The sequence below is a fragment of the Wolffia australiana genome, chromosome 11 (genome assembly GCF_029677425.1).
Source record: "Wolffia australiana isolate 7733 chromosome 11, ASM2967742v1".
In the NCBI taxonomy this organism is placed as follows: domain Eukaryota; kingdom Viridiplantae; phylum Streptophyta; class Magnoliopsida; order Alismatales; family Araceae; genus Wolffia; species Wolffia australiana.
In genome coordinates this window covers 9,595,273-9,617,351 of record NC_135845.1, presented here as the reverse complement: position 1 = coordinate 9,617,351, position 22,079 = coordinate 9,595,273, and the positions used below count along the sequence as shown (strand labels likewise).

General features: G+C 40.2%; 1 protein-coding gene and 1 long non-coding RNA gene across 3 annotated transcripts; one reads left to right on the top strand and one right to left on the bottom strand.

Moving 5' to 3' along the window:
* Window positions 1–1,692: 1,692 nt before the first annotated feature.
* Window positions 1,693–8,658, bottom strand: LOC144709071 (uncharacterized). Its single transcript, XM_078582476.1, has 9 exons — window positions 8,581–8,658; window positions 7,662–7,788; window positions 6,776–7,309; window positions 5,273–6,730; window positions 4,771–4,860; window positions 4,549–4,705; window positions 4,213–4,392; window positions 3,995–4,062; window positions 1,693–1,753 (listed from the first exon to the last, which is right to left on the bottom strand). Exons 3-9 carry the CDS (start codon window positions 7,300–7,302, stop codon window positions 1,693–1,695), a joined length of 2,541 nt encoding a protein of 846 aa, XP_078438602.1. The 5' UTR covers window positions 7,303–7,309; window positions 7,662–7,788; window positions 8,581–8,658.
* A 9,089-nt stretch (window positions 8,659–17,747) lies between these two features.
* Window positions 17,748–21,564, top strand: LOC144709882 (uncharacterized). 2 transcript variants are annotated; one of them, XR_013583136.1, is made up of 2 exons: window positions 17,748–18,824; window positions 20,851–21,564. It is a non-coding gene; the product is annotated as an uncharacterized LOC144709882 (long non-coding RNA). The 2 variants fall into 2 exon arrangements; XR_013583135.1 differs by having other exon boundaries at window positions 17,748–18,831.
* The last annotated feature ends 515 nt before the right edge of the window (window positions 21,565–22,079 follow it).

The window sequence follows — 22,079 nt, the reverse complement described above, 5'->3', positions numbered from 1 at the left end:
GTTGTCATGCTCAAGTCATCTCTACAGAGGAAGAGGCCGAAGAATATCGACAAGAGGAGGCAGAGAAGACAATCAGCAAGGAGACTATTCTAATCAAACAAGATGATTTGGAGGAGGATATGAAAGAAGTTTAGATGTAGAGGTTTAAGCCGAGGACGAGGTCAATGTTGAGGAATATATCAGTGAAATAGAAGAGAGGACACTGCAAATCCAGAAGGAAGAAGAAGATTTGAGTGAAACTATTGCAAGAGATATGGGCATCTTGAAGCATACTGCTATTCAAAACAAAATCACCAAGCCAATTATGTGGAGGCTGAAGAACATGACGCATTTATGTCTAATATTACAACTTATTCTGATTTGAAAGATCTATGGTTCCTTGACTTAGCTTGCAGCAATCATATGATTTTCAACAAAGTTATGTTTGTTGAATTTGATGAGACACCATGAGGAGAAGTTAAGGTGGGCGATGAAAGAAAGTAAAGATTAAAGGAAAAGGAACAATTGAAGTTCAGACTTTAGGAGGAAAGAAGAGGCTGGAAGATGTATATTTTTTTCCAAAATTTCATCATAGCTTATTGAGTTTGGGATAACTAATGGAGAAAAGTATGAAATTTTACTTTAAGCATAATATATGTATTGTTAAGAACAAGAGGAGGGAGAAGCCAGTCATGTATGTTAACAACATTGGTAAGAAGATGTTCCCTGTGAAAATAGAAGAGTTTCTCAATCATGCGATGATTTCAGAAAAGATGAATGATACATGGTTATGGCACAAAAGGTTTGGTCATTTAAATTTCAAATTTTTGGGTAAACGAAAGCTTGTATATGGTTTACTATTTATTTTTTAAGGAAACGATATTTGCGAGGGTTGCATCTATGGCAAACAGAAGAAGATTAAATTTTCAAATGAACATCCATGGAGAGGAGGAAGAGCACCCTTGGAATTAGTTCATGCAGATGTATGTGTTCCTATGAAAACCTCATCCTTGAGTGGAAGTAAGTATTTATTACTATTTTTTGGTGATTACTCCAGAACGTGTTCGGTTTATTTTTTAAAAGAGAAATCCGAGGTATTTCATAAATTTATTGAATTTAAAGCAATCGCTGAAAATATGTGTGGATATGGTTTGAAAATTCTACGTACAGAGAGAGGAGGAGAAATTCTTTCAATGCCATTTGAGGACTATTGCAGAAAAGTTGAAATTCGTAGACAATTGACTGTGAGAAAGACTCCTCAGCATAATCGAGTTGCTGAGAGGAAGAACAGGACACTTGTTGAAGCTCCTAGGAGCATGATGCATGAAAACAATTTTCCGTCCTGAATTTTGGCCTGAAGCTGTTGTTGTTGCCACTTATATTCAAAATATTTATCCGATGAAAGTCGTGAATGATATGCCACCTTTTGAGGCCTGGTATGAGAAGAAACCAGTTATTGGTTATTTAAGAGTACTAGTGTGGCCCGCTCGTAATGCTCGCTTGGAGTGGACCCAGAGGAATAAAAAATGATTGGTTTCGACAAATGTCAACCGTAAAATGATGTACTAAGGAATGTTTAAATGCTCGGATTTCAAAGAGATAATTCTTGAACTTAGAAGATCACATAGTGCGATATGCAAATTCCACCTACCAAGTGCGACAACGGAGGGAATCCCTCATTATTCAGAATTTCTTACATATGGTAAGGGTTCTTCAACCATTGAAAGGAATGAATTCAGCAGCAGAGCAGCTCCCAAAGAACTCTGTTGCAATTCTGCAAGAACAAAGGAACGCCCAAAATCAGGAAAACCAACAGATTTCCCTTGCGTAGCAACGAACAAATGGCGATCAATATGGAATGAAATGATAAAAAAAATGCGTCGTTGTGCACGGCAAAATAACGGCAACGCCACATTTGCGCCATTGTTCTCAACTCATCCCAATTACTCTTTGAATTATCATCTCAAAGAATCATCAAATGGGACAGAGGCATCACCTGGAATTAAGAAGAAGAAAGAAACGGGACGAACCAAATGCAATGCGCTGAACAGAGGAGCCATATTTGCGCCATAGATCTCTACTCATTGCCATAGATCTCTGCTCGCCATATTTGCGCCATAGAGTTAAGATCACAATTGCGCCATAGATCTCTACTCGTCTCAAAGAATCATCAAATGGGCCACTGGCAGCACATAAAATTAAGGGAAAGGGAATCGGAAGGGGACGAACCGGATGCGATGCACTGGATTGAGGAGCTAGGACAAAGAAGAGGCAGGGAGGAGCAATCGCCGGCGGGTCGATGAAGACCTAAGATCGTAGTTTTGAGGACCCCTACCTCGGCACCAGATCAGTTCTGAAAGAAGTCCGCTGCAATTCTACGAGAAACAGATCGATGAAGATCAGAAGAACACCCAAAATCGGGGAAAACTGACAGATTTCCCTTGCGTAGAGGTATGTTAGGGAGGAAAGAAAGCAACGAACAGATGGCCATTCGTAGAGATCAAAATGATAGAAAAACGCGACGTTGTGCACAGAAAAAAAACCGCAATGCCATATTTGCGCCATAGATGCCTACTCATCCCAAGTATGCTTTCAAGAGTCATCTCAAAGAAGCATCATATGGGTCACGGGCAACACATAGAATTAAGAATTGCAGGGAAAGAAATGGGACGAACCAGACGCATGCGCTGAATAGAGGAGCAAGGAGGAAGAAGACGCAGGGAGGAGCAATCGCCGGCGCATGCTGAGTACCCCTACCTCGACACCATAGCATTTGCCATAGAACTCCGCTGCAATTCTGCAAGAGATAGATCGAGGACGAACATAAGTACTCCCAAGATGGGGAAAACCATGTTGAGTAATTTATGTATTATTTATCACCCTGTGGGTTTGCTTGGTTCGTTGGTTGTAGGTGAAGCAGGTGCGAATAATGGAAGAGCCCTCCTCCGCATTTATGTTATTTTTCTTGAAGATATTGGTCGAAATGATGTATATCTTTGTGACGTTGATGGCGATCACTTCTTGTAAGATAAATTTAAGTTGTGTTGAGTTTGGGATATCATGGCAATACGAGGTGGAGAGCGAGTTAGGGAGTGTACCTGAGAGTGGAATTGAGAATGGAGATTCTCATTGGAAAATCTCTATGTAAACGACATTAGTCACGTGCGAGCGGTTTGCGCCGCCATCGCAGTACACGATTTCTGCTGGACCGATTCGTGTTCTTGAGAGGGAAACATAGAGTTGGCCATGGGTGAATAGCGGATTCGGTAGATACAACCCCACTGTGTCGAGAGTCTGTCCCTGGGATTTATTAATTGTCATTGCAAATGCAAGTCGAATTGGGAACTGAAGGCGCTTGAATCGGAATGGAAGCCTTGACTGAGACGGGTAGAGCGCAATCCGTGGTAGGAGATGGACTTCACCGTAGAATTTACCTTGACTGAGGATACTGACTTGCACCATTGTTGTAAAAAAGCAAACCACTCGCAGCCTAGTCCCGTTGCACAGGCCTTGTAATGTGTTCAAGTTTTGGATAAGGATTACGATGCATCCGATCTTGAGGCAAAGTTTGTGGAGCGGCATTGTTGCATCGTCAATTGTGTTTAGAAACTCTGTTGGATATAGTGATTCGTTATTGACTTCACCAGGGGATCGAAGCTTAAGTACTCCATTGCCTCGCCTGGGAAGACATCGAGCACCATGTTGTTGACTGCAACCACATCTTCGTTCAGGGGGGTTAAAATTGTTTTTAATAGCAATTGACTGTCGGCGTCTTCAAAGTAACCATAAACTTGGGTAATGAGATCGGAGAGAGAGGAGACGCGGCGGATGTCATTTGGGAGATAGACATCTGGGCCAACCCGTCCTTCTCCAACAGCAAGTAAGAACTCGCTCCATGCTCGGTGGTCTGGCGAAACGCGAACATTTGTTTTGAGCCAAAAAACAGAGCAATGGCGCAACACATCACTGCGGTTGAGGGCTGAGTTGACGATTATGTATGAGTGGAAGCATTTGCCTGAAGTCGCCTCCCATCACAACAACTTTGCCGCCGAAAGGAACGTTTTCCAGATATGGGTTGGCTGTCTTCATCAAATCACGAATACTTCTATCAAGCGTCTCATAAACATGGCGGTGCATCATTGGAGCTTCGTCAACTATTATAATACTTGCTGACAGAATTTGGTGGCCAATCATTGAATCAGGCGAGAATCCACATGTTGAGACGTGAGTTACCGGGATAGGAATCTTGAATGTAGAGTGCAACGTTTGCCCTCCTTCTAGGAGGAGCGCCGCGATACCACTTGTTGCAGTCGTCATTGCTGAGAGGCGAGAGGCCTTTATCTTTGCAAGAATAGCGGCGTAGAGAAACGTCTCACCAGATCCACCAGGCCCATCAACAAAGAAGACATTCCCCTAAGCACGTTTCGGCGATGCAACGGCTTTGAATACAGCGTCATAAAGTTGTCTTTGTTCTTCATTTAGCATGCCTTATGGGTGTTCTGCACTAAGGACTGCATTCTCGTTGGTGTTTCCATGACTTGGCCTATTTATGTCATCTATTGGTTGAACTTGGACGCCTTGGGGTAATCCTGGGAATGCTGCGAGCAAAGATCCGTTGTGGTGGAAGATTGTCTCGATTGCGATTAGTACTCTTTGTTGTATCTTGTCTGCATCTTCTGACGGCCTGTTTAAACAAATGTCCTCTGACATTGGTTCGAGGTATTTTCTGAGAAGCATAAGTGGATTGGAGATTTCACAGTAGAGCAACATCATCGCATAGAGGTCACGAACTTGACGGGGAGAAGCGACACCTGATGCCATTGCGAGATCATTGTCAAACTCAGCATCAGAGTGGAGTAGGCCGCGAGCAGCTGCAGCTTGCTGATATGTGTCGTAAACAACACCAGCCACGGTGCGTAAACCTGCGTAACATGTAGCTCCTGGTACATGATGAAGCATCAATCGGAGGTAGTGTCGAGCACTGTCGCGAGGGCACACAAAGTGCACCCTTCCAATGCATTGTTGTCGTTGACGTCGTGTCCACTGTCGGGCAAAATCGTTCCACGTGTAATATGAAGGGAAGTCGTAATACAACATTTGCTTGGCTAGATTATCTTGTGGATGCTCACGGTTGTAAAGCATCCACTCTGTGAGGGGCGTGCGCTCAGACCTATCTATGACTTCAGTAATTGTTTCTCCTTTTGCGTACACCACTGTTTGCATATTCTCGTCGTGAACTTGTAAGGCAAAAATGGTTGGATACATTTTTTGCATACTGAATTCGCAGATTCACCAGAATGCTTCTGATGCAGATACGTATCGTGCGTCTAGATACTGTTGGGCTTCATCTTGTGGATTATTCTGAGGATTATTGCCAATGCCGAAGTCTGTAGTAGCGGAAGTTGGAGAAACTCTTGCTTGGATGCGATCGTGACCCTTGTAGACATACTTGTACAAATACTTCACTGACTGAATGGAAGAGCAGATTTCCACGTTAATGTGACAGTTGAATGGCTTGCATAAATATTTATTGTATGGAACAACCCAGCGATTATCAATGACATGAGGACCCTTCTGGATGGCCCGGCCGTTATTGCGTCGTAGGTAGAGAGGGTACCCATCATTGGTTACTTGGGTGGAGTCAACGAATTCTTTGGACATACATGGACACTTTCCTTTCTTCATACATGGACATTTTGGGTTTGCAGAACCACAAGGGCCGTGGATCATATGTGTTGTGACACAGTCGAACAAATCCTTGTCGCTGGGATCTGGTATTTCAGCGCACACTATCTTATCAATGTCCTCTGGGGTCTTCGGCTTGTATTGAGCATCCAATACCCACAACATGTGCGCGTGAGGGAGGCCACGTTTCTGAAATTCGACAACGTACACACGACCATTTACTTTGCCGAATACTTCCTTGTCAATTATCAAATGGAGGAGCTCCTTAAGTTTCAACCGTAAAACACGACAGCAAAGATCGAATCGATCTTGTGCCTTCTGGCTAGGTAGTAGAGATTGTGTGATATCAGGCCATTTTGGATTGCAAGTCATTGTGATAAATAGATCGGGCTTCCCCATCTTTCTGACGATGGCCATAGCGTCCTGGTACAACTCTTGCATGTAGCGTGGGCCGCCTGTAAAAGAAGGTGGGAGAATGATCATCCTCCCCGCTGGCATAGCAACATTGTCTGTGGCGACTTGATCAACCAACCCTCGATAGAGACTCGAACGCAACGTTGACTGGTTGCATCGAATCCAATGTAATCGTGATTCTTCAACTTTTGCGTAAGCATCCACAACATATTCTTGAAAAAGCCTGCCAGAAAGATGAAGCACTGTTGAAGAGTCACGAACCATGAAGTGGTAGGCATAGAATTGATTCATTGTCACATGGGCGCTTTCCTTTAGTTGCAGGCTCCACCCTAGACTACCGTAGGGAAATAGCAACACAAAGTGGAGCGGATCATAATATCCGTTCAGCTGATTAACGAATTGCAGGCCTCCACCACGCTTGCGAAGAACAATGCTGCGCCTTCCCTCTCCTTCATGTCCATCGCCAGTCATAAGAACAGCAATTTCAGAGAAGTTGGGTTGATCATAACGTCTATCCGGGATGGAAGGCTCTCCAATCCGTAGCGCGAATTCTTGGGTGGATGCGGTGAGCAGTGCTTGTTCGTTGTTTGCTTGGAATTGAGTAACAAATGGGTTGGCCACATGTAGACTGTGCTGGATCTTTTCAAGGATGCTGCGATGTAAATCATGGAAGATTGAGCATCATCGTTCTATTTGATAGTCTGTGTCGTAGATGTAGATTTGAGCAAAAGAGGGAGCATGACCAACAGGGGGCAACAAAGCATTTGAAATCTGATGGTAGACAACACCTTGGATTCGATAAGTGTACACACCGGCACAATTGTCGGCGAGGGTACGGTTAAAATTTGCACCGCTCGATGTGAAATTGAAAGCTGAATTATAAGCTCGAATGAAATTGCGGTAGTGTTTTGACTCATTTGTTGTGCCCTGAAGCAGCTCGAGAAGCAATGATGGCGGGCTGGGGAATGTTGGCAATTTGAATTTACCATCCCTGCAACATAAGTGGAACATAGGGTTCTGCTGACTTGTACCAGGTTTGCGTTCTTGTATCCAAAACTTTGCGTCGCACGAAGCACATGATGCATTCATGACTCCGAGGAAATGTGGTTGAACATCTTGCACATTGCGGGTAGCGGCGAGTAGTGTATTCAGATTTGTTGATCTCGTTGATCGAAGATATGCAATTCTTTCGGCCCGACGGTTGCCACTGGTAACAGTTGACATTGTGAACCTACTAAAAGTCTTGAAGATTAGGCAGAGGGGAAGATAATTAAATGGAGTAGGGGAAAGGGTGTAGAGACATAATAGAACTAGGGAGGAGCGCTAAAGTAGTAATTTGTTTTTCTCGTTGACAATTAATTACCCAGTGAGATGAATCTCATTTTCTCCACATTTCCTAAAGAAAAGAGTTGGCAAATGTGTGCCGAACATTTATTCGGGTGGGGGGAAACATCATAAGCCGTTGGTACAGTTCCAGAAGAAAGATAGATTCGGAAATCAATAAGTCTGACATATATTCGAAATCTCGCAATGTAGATTAAAAATTCAGCAGGGTAGTGAAATTTGCATTTATGAAAACTTACCAGGCCTTTTTAAATAGTTTTATTCATCGAGCAAATGTAGTCCATTAAAGAGGATAATACATAGTCCCAATTACTGGCCTGGTTAATTGCAAATGCGGAAGATTCTACACCATGTCCAGCGAAGTACCTATTTGGAATTGAATGCATAAAAGTAGGCAAAAGAGGCAATAGATATGAAAGTCTTTTAAATCAGAAAATTTAAAGTTGGAATTCCAAAGCAAGAAGGCCCAACAGAAAAATTACTTTCTTGCATGATTGAGTACGCCAACAAAATGTAAGATAAAATTAGTGTACTCATATTAAAAAATAAGCAGGGCAGTGAAATTTGCATTGAAATCTTACCAGGCCTTTTTAAATAGTTGTATTCATCGAGCAAATGTAGCCCATTAAAGAGGATAATACGTAGACCCAATTACTGGCCTAGTTAATTGCAAACGCGGAAGATTGTACACAATGTCCAGCGGAGTACCTGTTTGAAATTGGACGCATAAATGTGGGTATTATTCTGGATGCGCCATTTCGCCTATCTGGCACGGCCGCATGGATGCCAACACGATGATGATTTTCATTTAATTAATTTGAAGAAAGTAACTAAAAGGAATTATGAAATGAATGTCCGCGTGAGACTTCAAATTAAAGCACTTGTCTAGAAATGATAATCTGAAATTCTAACTTAGGCGATGAAATCATGATTTGAAAATTGAAATGTACTCACGGCCATCTAGAGTAATCTTGCAATAAAATTGCAGCAGTTTATCCATGATAACGACGATTGATTCTAAAATCAGAAAAAAATGAGGAATAATCAAAATAATTGACAGAGATAGGAGGTATGATAGCTGTTTCTCGGTTTCCTGATTTCTTTGGAGAGAATATATGACGTAGAAGAATGAAGATTTAAGAGAGTCGGAAGATTTACCACGGCGAGGCGATCGAGGGAGTGAGCGAGCGATTCTTGGATGATTGGAGGGCTCCTCTGAGCACGGAGGCTACGGCGTTTGCCTGGCCATTGGGGGTTTCGCTGGCGATGATGGCTTCTGCCGGCCGATCCGCAGGCGCTTCCTCTGCCATTGTACATGGATGTGAAGAGAAAACTATTGTTTTGCATGGCAGAGTAATTAGATTTTCATTGGGGTACCAATTCGCCGGTGGGAGGAGCGGATTGCGATATCAGATTGCCATAATACACTGTAAGCACATGGGTAATATTCTGTAAGTGCCATTTCGCCTAAATGGCACGGCCGCATGGATGCCAGCACGATGATGATTTTCATTAGATTAATTTAAAGAAATTAACTAAATGGAATTATGAAATGAATGTCCGCGTGAGACTTCAAATTAAAGCAGTTGTCTATAATTCATAATCTGAAATACTAACTTTGGCGATGAATTCATGACTTGAAAATTGAAATGTACTCACGGACATCTAGAGTAATGTTGCAATAACCTTGAAGCAGTTTATCCATGATAACGGCGATTGATTCTAAAATTGGAATCAAAATAATTAACAGAGATAGGCGATGTAATAGCTATTTCTCGGATTCCTGAGTTCCTTGGAGAGAATACATCACGTAGAAGAATGAAGACTGAAGAAAATTGGAAGATTTACCACCGGCGATGCGATCGAGGGACTGAGCGAGCGATTCTTGGCCGTCGGATACGGCTTTTGCCTTGTTGTCGTAGGATTGGACGGCTCCTCCGAGCACGGAGGCTATGGCTTTTGCATGGCTATTGGGGGTTTCGCTGGCGATGATGGTTTCTGCCGGCCGATCCGCAGGCGCTTCCTCTGCCATTGTACATCTATAAAACTCAGTCCCTAGATAACTGCCGACGGATTGAAAACATACGAACGGAGACAGTTTGACGGAATGAAAACTCAATGGAGACAATTTTATCGAGACAAACGCTCCAATAGAGACTCCGATTGTGTTCAGCGGTTGACAAAGGAGGAACATCGCACAAAATCTCTTGCAGATCTAGCGATAACCGGAAAACTGAGATCAATCGAAACCTGCCTACAGATTGGAAACAGACGAACGTAGAGAATACAATGGAATATAGTCAATTTAACTGAGAGAAAATGCTCTAATGGAGACTCCAATTGCATTTGTCGTTTACACTAAAATCAACGCAAATAAAAATCTCTCGCATATCGATTTTTAGTCGCAGAAATTTGAAGTCTCTATGAGATCAATCGATACCTACCTACCGATTGAAAACAAACGAACAGAGACAATTTGACGGATTGAAAGAACACTGATCGCAAAATATCGAGAAAAGAAGGAGATAGGTGGCAGAAGAAAATCGCAAAAATAGAAATAAGAACACTGATCTTCTTATTTTACTTTTTTGAATTTTTTCGATTTTTTTTCCTGCTTGATCGGTCGTGTTTCGTGGAAGTTCATGTGGAGTGTGCGCAGATTTCCAGGCGAAGACGGATTCGGAGCAGAGCGGACAGAGATAAGATGTGGACAATATCAAGGAATCGGGGCAGATTCCGTCGGCGATGCCCTCTAATACGTTGAAAGAAACGGCTGAGTCAGCTGTGGTGCGGGATAATCGGCCCAGCGGGGATGGGGATGAGCATACCACCGGGGATGGGGATGAGCATATAAGAACACAGTACGGTTAGAAATAAGAACACTATTCTCAACCAAAAATTACCAAAAGTTCGAGAAAAGAAGGAGATAGGCGGCAGAAGAAAATCGCAAAAATTACCTAGACTCGAGAGAAGAGGCTGTCATGCGAGAGATGGGAGAGATGGGAGCTCGATCGAGAAATGCTGTTTTTCGTTCTGAGGAGAAGTTTGATCCGAGAAGAAGAGGCTGGGAGCGGAAGAACAGGAGATTTGGAGATTTGGGGAGCGGGAGAAACGAATCGAAAACCCAAAGCGTATTGGTTTTTTCTCTCTCTTCTCTCTCCCTCTCTTTCTTCTCTCTCCAACTATTCTCAGCCAATCAGAGGCCAGAAGGGCACACTAATTTGGTTTATAGTTATAGAGATTTGGATGCATTGCTTATGCTTTAATTGATCAAAGTGAACGTGGGACATTGGACAAGAAAAGTGAGAAATGCATTTTTGTTGGATATCGTAAGGAAAGAAAAGGTTACAGATTGTATAATCCCTTATCAAAAAGGGTGATTAGTAGTAGAGATATTATTTTTGATGAGCAAAGCTTTTGGAATGGAAGTGAAATTCCTAAATATCAGGAAGGAGAAAGGAATGCAGATGTAGAAAGAATGAAATGGAGAGAGTATGGTTCTATCCTTGATTCAGATAGAAATTCCTAATCTAGAGTGATTGAAAATGAGTCCCCATCACCACAAATAAAGATGAGGTCGGTAAAAGAATTGGACCAGACAAGTATTTTTGCACTTTTATCTCATGATGAACTAGTGCGCTTTGAAGAAGCAAAAAGCAAGAAAGAGTGGAAGAATGCAATGGAAGATGAAATTATGTGTATTAGAAAAAATGACGCATGGGAGCTTCTGGATTTTACATCTTTAATCAAACCTATTGGAGTAAAAGGGGTTTATAAAATCAAGCATGCAGCAGATGGGAGTATATAGAGGTATAAAGCAAGGTTAGTAGCCAAAGGTAATGCACAAGATTATGGAATTGACTATTTTGAAACATTTTCACCTGTTGCAAGACTTGAAATAGCAAAAATTCTGTTAGTCATTACAGCTCAAAAAGCATGGGAATTATATCAGTTTAAGGTTAAATCTGGTTTCTTGAACGGTATTTTGAATTTAGAAGTCTATGTTATGCAACCAAAAGGTTTTCTAGTTAAAGGAAAAGAGGAAAAAGTTTAAAAGTTGAAGAAAACTTTATACGGTTTAAAACAAACACCAAGAGCATGGTATGGAAGGTTACATTATTTTTTGATAAAGTATGCTTTTCAAAGAAGTTAAAATAAACATACCTTATACATCAATAGTAGCAAAGGCGATGTTATGATTATGAGTATTTATGTTGATGATATGATTTATATGGGATCGTCTGATTCTCTTATTCAGGAATTCAAGAACCTAATGATGTCTGAACTTGAGATGACTGATCTTAGTTTTATTCATCATTTTCTTGGTCTTCAAATGTTTCAAGATGAAAAGGAATACTTATCTCTCAAGAAAGGTATGCGTCAGAAATGTTAAAAAAATTTAATATGATATCATGCAAGCCATGTAATAATCTTATGAATTCTAATGAAAAGTTGACTTTGAATGATGGTATTACTTTGGTGGATGAGCAATTTTACAGAAGCATGGTGGGATGTTCAATGTATTTTACAAATACAAGACCAGATTTTTTGCTATCTGTGAGTTTCCTGTCAAGATTTTTGAACTATCCTTATACTCAACATTTTGGAGCAGTGAAAGAATTATGAGATATATATGTGGAACCAAATAGTATGGATTGCTATATGATCGATCATCTAATCTTCATTTGAGAGGATATGTGGATAGTGATTGGATAGGAGATAGAGATGAAAAAGAGACAAAAAACTTATTGGCTCAAGAGGAGTTCCATGGAGTTCAAAGAAGCAAGAGACAATGACATTATGTTCTTTAGAAACTGAGTAACCTGCAGCAGGTGCAAGTCAACATGGAATATGGCTCAAAATGATTTTGAAGGATCTTGGTGTAGATCAAGAAAAAACATTTATTTTGTTATATGATAACATGTCAACAATTGCTATGGCCAAGAATCCAGTATTTCATGGAAGAACCAAACACATAGACATAAAGCATCATTATTTCAGAGAACAAGTCAATGCTGGATCAATTATTATGAAACACTGCTCATCTCTTGATCAAGTTGCAGATGGATTTACAACGGCTTTGGCTCAAGGAGGATTTGAGAAATTTTGAGATCATGTTGGAGTCAAATAGTCAACATTAAGGAGGATATGTTAATAATGTTGACTTTTCTAAAGACTGATGTCGGTTACTATGTCACTTGGAACATAAGTTCCTGTATATGTACCTAGTTTGAAAATAAAAATGGTTTTTACATTACATTTTCTGTGTTGATGATGTGTTGCATATCCAATGAAGACATCAGAGTTGTTCCCAAGCCCCAACAAAATGAACATTTGCAGTAGGAAAAGAAAGACTAACACCCAGTTGAAGAGACCAATAAATAAAAAGATAACTTCATGAGCTTGAAGATATCGCGATATAAATTGAGATATAGCTAATAGGCTCTAACGGAATAATCGAGTGACACCGTAACGATTATAAGTGAAACCTCTTATTCAATCGCATCAACGCTACAGCTGCTAAACTATTTTTTGACGATTCATACCAACAATGACGTCAATTGCTGTTGTCATGCACGATAATGATGTTCTAATTTTTACGTTAACAGATACATAAAGTGTATGTAAATCGCGGTTTAGGGTGGATTCATACAATACATCACTGTGCAACTGTTGAACGGTGCCCTATGGCAAAGAACATACTTGGAAACTACGTTGGCCACGCAACTGCAAGGTTTCCCTCATGTGAAGTATTTGCATCTTACATCAACCAGAACTACCATACATTTAAGTTTATACTAACAAAACAAAGATTTCTACTCATTTTTAATGATTTTATGGGACACACTAAAACGCTTGGTCCATAATTTGCACCTCCTCAATTTTTACTTCCTCCCTAGATCCTCTAAAGTAAGATAAATCCCTTCCCCCATATTTTTTGCTTACCCATGCGAGTTGAGGGATAGCTAAAGTTAATGCAGATAACAAACTGATAATCATACTTCGCAAACAACATTACATTGTAAATTCAACTTCTTATTTTCATGATATTTTTTATTAGAAGAACTTGGTGAAATACCTGAATATACGGTAATGTATCAATTACTATATATTCAGTTATTTTAGCTGAACTTACAATGTACCTTTTGACTTTGATCGTTGAAGAAATACGCGAGTGTTTGATGAATGCCAAATAGTCTGTAACAAATACGTTATTTATTTTATCCCAAACTGATACTCAATATAAGTCCATTTCACATAAAAAAACATATCATATCGAGGTAATACATTTATATATTCTTCAGTTGATCCTAATCGTACAACTAGATTTGTTCTTTTGATAGTCAGGCTAGATTTGTTCGTGGTTACATCTTTATGTTTTGGGAATGGTCAGTTTACCTTAACATTGAATTATCTAGGAGGCATGACCTCGCAGATGTGATGTAGCACTCTTCTTTTTAGTTTTGTGTACGTAATTAATCCAAGAAAGTGGCTAAGATTCAAGCATCTATGTGTTAGTCATTGGAAATCCGATAAATATCTATTCTACAAATTATTAGATTCGAATTGGACAAATTTCAAGCAATGAATAGGAACTACAGTGTGGCATCATCCATTATTAATATTTTTCTATGGAACAGTTTCCATAACTGTGAAACTAAGGGCCCCTGACCAAGCCTCGTTTGGTTCCCTTCACAACCCAGAGTAAGACAGGATAAACAGGGCTAAAATTGTTCTGGAGGCAGTCATCATGCGAAGTAGGTTTTTGTCTGTAAACCAGATGCTTCTAAAGTTGAAAACCGTTAAATTATCAAACCGCGGGTTGAAAATACAATTCTAGATTGACAACGCAAATATTTGTGCCAGTGGAATTGCTAGTTGAAAGGAAAATCTGAATTTAATTATAGGAAATTTATTTGTATTACCTGAACAAAAATTTTGGCTCTTTCTCAATAGCAGAAAAACTGTTCGTAAGCTTTTCCCCCTGAGATTTAAGGTACATGTATGATTTTTGTCTTACGAAAGGCCTCCAAAGATACAGAATGAGTAAAAGGATTCACCGAAAAACATTTGTATAAAATCGTGTGTCGGTGTCTGAGGGTGATTATCGGTGTAAGACAGAGAGTGAGAGTGGAAGAGAGAGACAAAGAGAATGAGAGGGGAAGAGAGTCAAAGGGAGAAAGAGAGGGCAAGATGGAGACAGAGAGAGAGCGAGAGAGGAAGAAAGACAGAGAGTGAGAATCCAAAAGGAAGCCCCTGACGACCATAACGAACCCTAGATCGCGGAACTCCCGCAGCGAAGCAGAAACTGCCAAGGATTTCACCGCAAACAACACCAATCTGACGCCCTTTCTCTCTCTCCCCCCCCTCTCACTCTCCTTATTTCTCTCCACTTCCCCTCTCTCCGTCTATGTCTTGGTTCTGTACCTCCTCTCTCTCCCGGGTGATTCGATTCGGTCGGGTTAATGGAATGTCTTTCTCTCTCTATCCCGGTTATGACGTGGAATCCACCGTGGCTGCCAGGTGGATTCCGCCCAGGTGGATTCTGCCAGAAATCCACCTGGCAGCCACGGTGGATTCCACGTCATAACCGGGATATGTCGGCGTCCTCTTAGAGAGTTTGGGATGTACTGTGCCAAGAAAAAAGTTTGGGACGTACTGTGCTATTAACCGTAAAATATATGTCTATTGACTTTCCTAGCCACTTAAAATGCATAAACTAATGACTCAAATCCGTTTTTTGGATTTAATGATGCATCAGAAAATAAAATGAAGCGACGGACATCACATCTCGAGGTCCTCCCTTCCACATGATAGGTTATCTCTGCTACTATAGTAGAAATTCATGTACCCTTCTGGACGCTGACTGGCTGACAATAGAGTGAGAGAAGAGAGAGAGGGAGAGAGAAGAGGGGGCCCGCCTGTCCTTCTGGACCCTTCTGTATAATTGATTTTGTTATTAGAAAGGCTTCGAACGATCCGCTTGATTTTCTACCTTTTTCTGTGGCCGTGGGTGAATCGAAGCCCTGGAGATTGTTGAAAGTCAAACTCAGTTTATCAATTGCAGGGCGATCTCTTCGAGAGGATATGTTAATCTGTAGAAGTTTTTATCTTATTTTAAAATTATATATAAAATTTTGTATGATACAAAGTCGCCAAGTTTTTCGGAATCCAGTTGGGGAAGGGGACAACAGGTGTGCTGACAGAATGAACACGACCCATTTATTGTTTGTTCTATGAGTCATTTCATGTTTGGGGGAAATCTAGGGGGCAACGAGGAGGAGATTTGGATTCTTCCACTCTCCTTTGGTTCTTTGCGTTAAATGAAATATGGTTTTCAATTATATTTAGTGCAAGTTCTCTTCTTGAGGATACCTAATTGGGTATCGATGACAGCCGCGTCATAATTTTATCGGCGTTGAAGGGGCATGTATTGATTACAGCATGATCTGGTTTACTTTTTGGATTTTAAACATTGTTTTACTTGTCTTATTATGTATCCATTTGAGAAAGCTTTGTGGTATCTGACCTGAAGAGTTCACTATATTTAGCATCAAAGTAACTTCTTTATTGGATGAATTTGAATTTCATATCAATTAAGTTGTGGATTCCTGTCCATTTACATCTACAGCAGGGCGAGCATGCTTTAATGAGTTTAATCTGAATTCGAGGTGATGGCAACTCATTTTGATGGGCCTTTTCGTGGTTGGCTGCATGACAAAATGATAGGTCAAGAAGATCAGAGGTACTCAATGTTATCTTTCATTGTTCTCCGATAGGGCATTCGAGCATCTCTTTTTTCCGTTCCACGTTGGTCAAACACTTATCATTCTTTAACTTTTATTGACCTAATTTCTCCCCCAGACGAGAGGGGGAGTAATTTACATATATAACTTTTTTTTTACAAGTTTGTAAGACCTCGCAAAGTTGCCTCGCCAGCAGTCATCAATGCCCTAATATGATTCACGGGCTTTTGGAATTCTTCATTTTAACTTTTATCGACCTAATTCCAAACCCTCTTATGAATAAAAACCCTCTTATTAATTTTTTTCGTAATGTTATCCTACATCTCAAAACTGATCATTTATATATGCCGATCTCTACATTTTCCTTTGGTCTTCGAAGTTTAGTTCCATCTTATTTATCATCTAAGAGGCTTTTTATGATTTTCCTCCCATTTAGTCCTATTATTTTACTCCTTCCAGTCTATTCATCTCTTTATTTCTCTCCCTCACTTTCTCTCTATTTCACTCCAGATTTTGAATAGATCTTCAATGTTTTTTTCTTTAATGGAAGTTCTGGTTTTCTTCTAATTTCTCTATCTCACTCTCTCGCCCTCTTTCTATTTTTCTTTCTACATCTATCTCTCTATCTTCATTTGCATGGATTTTTTCAAAATTTCCATCCTTTCTTTCTCTAACTTCTACGAATAAAACCCCTCTTTTTTTGTCATGTTTTTCTACATTTTAAAATTGATCTCTTTATATATGCCGATCACTAGATTTTGCTTTGCTCTTAGAAATTTATTTCCTTCTTATTTATGATCTTAGAGGCTATTGATCTCTTTATATCTCTATCTCACTTTCTCTCTATTTCTCTCCAGATTTTTTAATGGATCTTCAAAGCCTTTTCTGTTTAATGGGATCTTCTAATTTCTACATCTCTCTCTCTCTCTATCCATTTTTCTTTCTCCGTCTATCTCTCTATCTACATTTTCATGGATATTCAAAAATTCCATATTTTCTTTCTCTAACGTCTACGAATAAAAACCCTCTTATTAATCTTAGTAATCTAACAAAATATTCTATTTCATTTCTACTTTGCCCGCTCCATCCTGCTTTTTAACTCCATATTTTCCCATCTCTCTCTCTCTCTCTATCTTCCTGCTGATTGTCCATATCTTCACTCTAATGGGTACCAATAAGAAAGTCAGGCTGATTGGCTGACAAGATAGTGAGATAGTCATGCGAGCATTGCGAGTAGGCCCCCCTAGTCCATCTAAATAGACCATTCTAGAAACGAAAAGAGCATTACGAGCGGGCCCCCCTAGTCCATCTAAATAGACCATTCTAGAAACGAAAAGATGCAACCATAAAGAATATCTAGCCAGAGTATACAAAATATATATGCAGTTTAATAATTAGGAACAACTGAACAACATATATAAAATTATTACTACCATATGGAAGGTTTCCAAGTTTGTCTCAATGGCCTTTAAATGACAGGTAATCCTTTTTTCTTGGTAGAGCGTCTTGGTCAGCTTTTCTAAAATAAAATTTCAAGGAACTATTTGCAGGTCTTCATGATATCAAGGGGCACGTGTACCCCAATGAATAGAAATGAAACTTGGTCGAAAAGTCTTTGATAACCGTTCGATGAGTAAATAAATAAGGCCCCCATCTTCAAATGGGCATCCAAAAATGAAAGCAACGTCGTGGGTATTCTGGACCTTAACTTATTCCAATCAACAATCCTTTTGCTTCTATCCACGCTTATCTAGGACATGGCAAACACTGCTGTGATCTGCGGTTTCTTCTTATTGATCTCTTTGCATACAGGGTTGTTTCGGCCTCCAGGTATGGCTGTCTTGTGGGATACAGAACCGACAATATATGATGACAGTCCATCCTTTAAAGGGCAATAGCTTCGAGGGTTCATGCCCATTTCAGCATGCCTGCTGCAACGGGAGATGCACCAAAGTCTTATTCGACTGGAGAAACTGGGGTGAATGCAACAAGCGCTGCACAAAGGAAAGTTCCTGCAAGTACGGCATGTGTGACTACGCATAAAATCTCAACGTGAGTTTCAACGTTTTGTGATAGAATAAAAGGCAACAAATCGGCCCTTGCGACTTACTTTCGCTTTTTGTAATGAAGTTCATTGCCGCTTTGTGTGGGAACTAATAACTATGTATATCTTTTGCTTATACGCCTGAGAGATTCATATCAGTTTGTGTTGGGGTTTGTCAGCTCCCCCCATTACGAGAATGTGGAGGGGGGGGGGCTTGACTAGTCAAGCCTCAATAAAGGAGGGGAATGTGAAAAGGCTGAACCCTCCTCTCTTCTCTCTTTGTGGGGAATATTAAAAGGCTTGGTCTGGGGAATATGAAAAGGCTCAAGGCTCTTCATATTCCAGACCTTTCATATTCCCTGAACATGTAACTGGCCCTCTATATATATAGAGGGCAAGCCTGTTCTCAATGGATATGCATATGAGTTTTCTGTTCATTCTTCTTGTCTCTTCCTCTCTTCTCCTCTCTCTCTCTCCTTTGGTTTGTCTTCATCACTCCTTGGTGGTCACTCCCTTGGCTTGGGAGTTGAAGAAGGAGTTGCTCTGCTGTACCACACTAGAAGCCAGTGCCGTGCACCGAGAGCCTTGGACGTTGACGTCATGCTGGTGACGTAAGAGGTTCCTACATCTGTCTCTATTTGCCGACTTATCTCGTCTGAGTTGATTCCGCATTTCTACCATAGCATCTTGGGTCGTTGTTTTCTTCAACGAGTTCCAACAACTTATCTGGACGTCTTTTTTGTTTGTCGTAGACAATTAAGCCCTCCTCACTTGAAGTCTAGTTCTACACGTATTTTAAATATGCTAGATAAGGAGAAGTATCACACATTTCATCGTCTATTTATATGACAAAATTGGGTTTTTAAATTAACGATAACTTCTGCCCTAAGGAAGTTCTTACAACTTTGTTGTTCTGATTTTCTCTACTGGGTTGAAGAAGTATATCACTCCACATTATAACCTTTGTTTGGTTGGATGAGCTTCGGTCCAGTCGTAATGGAAGAAATAGATTGTAAAACAGTAACAACTCAAGTATAATGTTTTTTCATTGAACCTCAGTCCTGGCGTATCTTCAATCCCACTCTTACCTTTCCACAAGAGCACCCCATTTATACAAATCTTTTTCAGGGACCCTTTTAGTCATTCTATATCTTTGGATGCCCCTTGTAAGACACAAATCATATAATCATCCTCAATATGCAATGTTAAGACCTTACTGAAACTTTCGCTTCAATTCAGGTAAAATCAACTTTTGTGTTAACAGAGAGCGAACAAAACTCACATTAGTAAACTCATGCCTTTCTTTTAACTTGCAGTTCTCTCGGCCTAAATATTTGTTTTGTCGACCAGCAGTTCTGTTAACAGCCAACGGTTGATATTATAACGATATTCGAATTGAAAGCATCTGGTCCGTCAATCAATACCGACATCGATGACTGAATCTTGAACGATTTAGTAGTTCTTTATCCTATGTTACGATAGGTGGTGAATGGAAAAAAAAGACTTAGTTTCGCGGTTATGGGAACTGTTCCATAAAATAATGTTAATAATGGATGATGGAATACACTAGGACATTCAATTCTCGAGTTTCGTGCAAATAGAAGATGGTAAAGTATAAAATATATATCTATTGACTTTCCTAACCACTTAAAACGCATAAATTAATGACTCAAAATCAGTTTCTTGGATGTAATTATGTATCAGAAAATAAAACGAAGCGACCGACATCACCTTTCGAGGTCCTCCGTTCCACATGAAAGGTCATTCATCTATATTGACCGTTCGCGAAACGGAAAGACGTAACAATAAAGAATATCTTGAAAGAGTATACAAAATAAATATGTAGTTTAAATATTAGGAAAGTTTCCAAATTATATGGGTTTGGATTAGAATATCATTTTAGGAGAAAATCCAGTATCGTTGATGAGTCCGATAAAATACTGAAGAATGAAGAAATATGTCTTTTTTTTACAGAAAACCGTAAGTAGCATACTTCTGTTCCACGTTACGAGCAATCACTTGACATGAAGTCCATCTTTGCTAAAAAGCTACGTGCAATAGTTGAGCAGTGACGTATCCTATACTGTTCTTTTTACACAATATATCTGTTCACGTAAAAAATATAACGTCATTATCGTGCATAACAACAATAATTAACTCCATTATTGTTATCAATGATAAAAAAAAAGTTAAGCAACTGTAGCGTTGATGCGTTTGAAATTGGGGTTTTCCCTCTGACGCTTAAGGTGTTTCTGAGATACCTTGAGAGCCGATGAGCCATATGTCAGTTTTCATCGAGATATATATTCAAGATCGTGAGACTATCTTTTTATTCAAGTTCGATTTATCAGCCCAGCATATCAGAAACATAATTTGCCGGGCCAAACTATTGGTCCTATGAACCAAGCGCTGGTCTTCTTTTTCCTTCTGCGACGGTTCATTCATCTTCCAGACAGTCCAATTAAATAGGTTCCAGGTTGAGAGTTGTGAAGGATTAAACGCATTATTACTCTCTACATCAAGTTACTTTCCAGACAGTCTCAAACGCATTTTGGTTATCAGATCACGTCTCATGCCTTCTTGGTAGAACGTCTAGGTCAACCTCTCTAAAATAAAATTTCCATGAACTATTTGCAGGTTTTGATGATCTCAAGGGGCACGCGTACCCCGATGAATAGAAAAGAAACTTGGTCGAAAAGTCTTTGATAACCGTTCGCTGAGTAAATAAATAAGGCCCCCGTCTTCAAATGGGCATCCAGAAACCAAGGCAAGGTCGCCGGTATTCTGGACCTTATGTTCTTCAGATCAAGAATCCTTTTTCCCCTATCCGCGCTTACCTAAGAGATGGCAAACGCTGCCGTGATCTGCTGTTTATTCTTATTGATCTGTTTGCGTACAGGGGCTGTTTTGGCCTCCAGGTATGACTCTGACTTCTGGGATACAGAAGCGATGCAAGAGCTGCGGACCGCTCGGCGTTTACGGGGCAATAGCTGCGAGCCTCGATGCCCGCTTCGGCATGCTTGCTGCGACGGGAGATGCACCAACGTCTTATTCGACTGGAGAAACTGCGGTGAATGCAACAAGCGCTGCACAAAGGAAGGCTCCTGCAAGTACGGCATGTGTGACTACGCGTAAAATCTGGACGTGAATTCCAACGCTTTGTGGTGGAATAAAAGGCGAATGAACGGACCCGCGAGACATGCATTCGCTTGTAAGGAAGTTCAGTGCTCGTTTTGTGTGGGCATGAATAATAATGTATCTGTTTCTTGTGCACGTGGAAGATTGGTATAATTTTGTTTGAAATATGTACAATCTCAGTTTGCCCTTAGGTATTTTGTGTTTTGTAGACAATTGAGGCACCGATCGGTCCGGGTCCTGTTCTAGACATTCAGATGAAAGGCTGGAAAAATACAGTATCGTTGATTCTATCCTCTGTTTATATTACAGTGAGACGAGTTTTTAAATGAACGAATGTTGCCGACTTATGGAATTACTCTTAGCGTTTTCGTTCTGGTTCTCTCGGCTCGTCTGAAAAATTGAGTCAGTTAACGAAACGTTCGTTAAAACCCATTATGTTTTCTCTATTGTACGATTTTACGTTTCCGAAAGATACATACTGTTTTCCTGTAAGATGTCATAATATGTGTCAAAGTTTTACCCCATCCTTGTTAAAGAAGATTATGAACCCGGGATCTTAAACTCTTCTAAAGAATCATCAACTTCGAACGATAGGTTATATTTGGTCGATCTTAAGTTTCTAATTGGTTTAGTTGTCTCGTATTATAACCTCCGGTTTTAGTTTAAGCCCCCGATTAAAAACGTTCGCTGTTACGCCTTTGGATTTGCTAGATTGTTATCTAATAGAG

What these genes read in the sequence shown, in the direction of transcription:
- LOC144709071 (XM_078582476.1), bottom strand. Translation starts at nt 7,302, where the DNA reads ATGTCAACTGTTACCAGTGGCAACCGTCGGGCCGAAAGAATTGCATAT. An exon ending in TCTGCATCAGAAGCATTCTG is followed by an intron (nt 4,861 to 5,272) that starts GTGAATCTGCGA and finishes GACACATATCAG; the next exon opens with CAAGCTGCAGCTGCTCGCGG. An exon ending in GTGTCGCTTCTCCCCGTCAA is followed by an intron (nt 4,706 to 4,770) that starts GTTCGTGACCTC and finishes TATGCTTCTCAG; the next exon opens with AAAATACCTCGAACCAATGT.